The sequence below is a fragment of the Echinococcus granulosus genome, assembly GCF_000524195.1.
Source record: "Echinococcus granulosus chromosome Unknown EG_S00394, whole genome shotgun sequence".
Taxonomy (NCBI): Eukaryota; Metazoa; Platyhelminthes; class Cestoda; order Cyclophyllidea; family Taeniidae; genus Echinococcus; species Echinococcus granulosus.
The window spans coordinates 1-1,607 of NW_020170773.1; the positions used below are offsets into that span (position 1 = coordinate 1).

Genomic DNA, 1,607 nt, shown 5'->3' on the forward strand with positions numbered 1-1,607 from the left:
CCCAACAGGCATTGACAATTGCATTTGTTAAGGCATCAAAAGGCAGCAGTACATACTGCTAAGCCGTATTCTGTTCACAGTGAAAGGGAGTTTATTTACATGTCAAACTCGGATGTTTGTGGCCTTAAGTAAGTTCGAATGTGACCAAAAATATAGGCGACCAAAAAATTTCTCGGCAAAAGGAAACAACATTTTGGGCACCTTTCTGTGTACATCTAACATAAATCATGCCACAAACAGAGTGGTTAGGCTTGAAGCAGGGGAGTAAATGTGAACCGTTCTGCAGCCGAATACAAATATTTTGCTTCCGCAGCTGCAGTGTCATATTTGAATAATAAACTATCTGGTTAGTGATGAATCGTGTCCTCTAACACACTGACACTGAAGGCGATTATGATGCAGTCACATTGACAAGGTGGTTACAAATGCATCAAAATTCACACCAAGAAATTGGCACACCAGCATCGCTACACACATCACTCACTTGGTTTAGGTGTGCAGGTAGGAGAGCGGGTGCATAGAGGGGACTTTCACCCGTCTCGAAGGCAATGAGAACACCACGATTCTTGAGCGTGATGCTTTCTTCCACAGAAAACCAGTTGGTAAATACGGCTGCATCGCCTCGGCTGAGATTGTGAGTGGTGTTAGTGAAGATGCATTTGTAGCGACAACCATTGGAAGTGGTAGGATGGTAGAGAAACTGTCCATCGTAGTAGATGACCGGTGACTTTGTAGATGGGAAATCGGTCTAAAGTTGGACATTTTGCCTTCATCTTAAGGCAACGATTTGCAATATTCCAAGTCTTTGCAAAATATACATGCATGTGGAAAGGTATGCGGTAGAATGTTTGAGACAATTTGAAGATTTCTAAACTCATGACAGATTCGCAATTTGTGTTCTGTAGTAAGTGTGTGGGAGAAGTGGACGTGCGTTCGAGAACGCCGTGATTGTCCTCCACCCTGACAGTTGATTTCACAACGTTGGACCATGCGGAAGTGAACGAAAATAATTCCAGCTCCATAGGAAGCACAAATATGTGTGTTGCCTATTCAGGGTGATTCAGTGATTGTAGTTAAACCAGTGGTAGGTGAAATTGTGGAAGGTGACGATGCTCTTTTTAAAAACGAACGGTGCAGTCGTCCATCACCGCCGTTGGGCTACAATAAATTTTGATTTAGTTTTGTGAATTTACACATAATGTTGGCCATACATTGTTCTAACAATAGTACACACATGATTGCTGTTCGCCTGGTATCACATACGATTGTCCTAATACGTAGAATAGTCGGGCACGTAAAAGCGTCTATCACGTTGTCTGATTTAGGGCCATTAAAATGTAGCATATATTGAAATGAGAATGATGGAATGCAAGTCATGTCTTTAATATATGTGCACCCACCGAAGAGAGGGAAACGGAAAGGCACAATGGAGCATACCTTGTTAGTGGCGAATTCGGTTATCCACTCCATCTGCTCAATAACATGGTGATAAGGGAATAAACTGGGAGGTCTGGAAGGGGAGTCAAGAGGTAGAAGCTCACGTAAAATTCGCAATTTTTCACATATAATGGCATTCCAAATTAAAGTTAGCAATGTTAGAGTCACAA

General features: G+C 42.1%; 1 protein-coding gene across 1 annotated transcript; it reads right to left on the reverse strand. All coding sequences in view use genetic code 11, as the record gives it.

Moving 5' to 3' along the window:
* Nucleotides 1-430: 430 nt before the first annotated feature.
* Nucleotides 431-1,470, reverse strand: EGR_11120 (hypothetical protein; the record flags this gene model as incomplete). The annotated part of the gene is made up of 2 exons (XM_024500367.1): nt 431-748; nt 1,438-1,470. The coding sequence occupies 2 exons, from the start codon at nt 1,468-1,470 to the stop codon at nt 431-433; spliced, it is 351 nt and encodes a 116-aa protein (XP_024345218.1).
* Nucleotides 1,471-1,607: the final 137 nt, after the last annotated feature.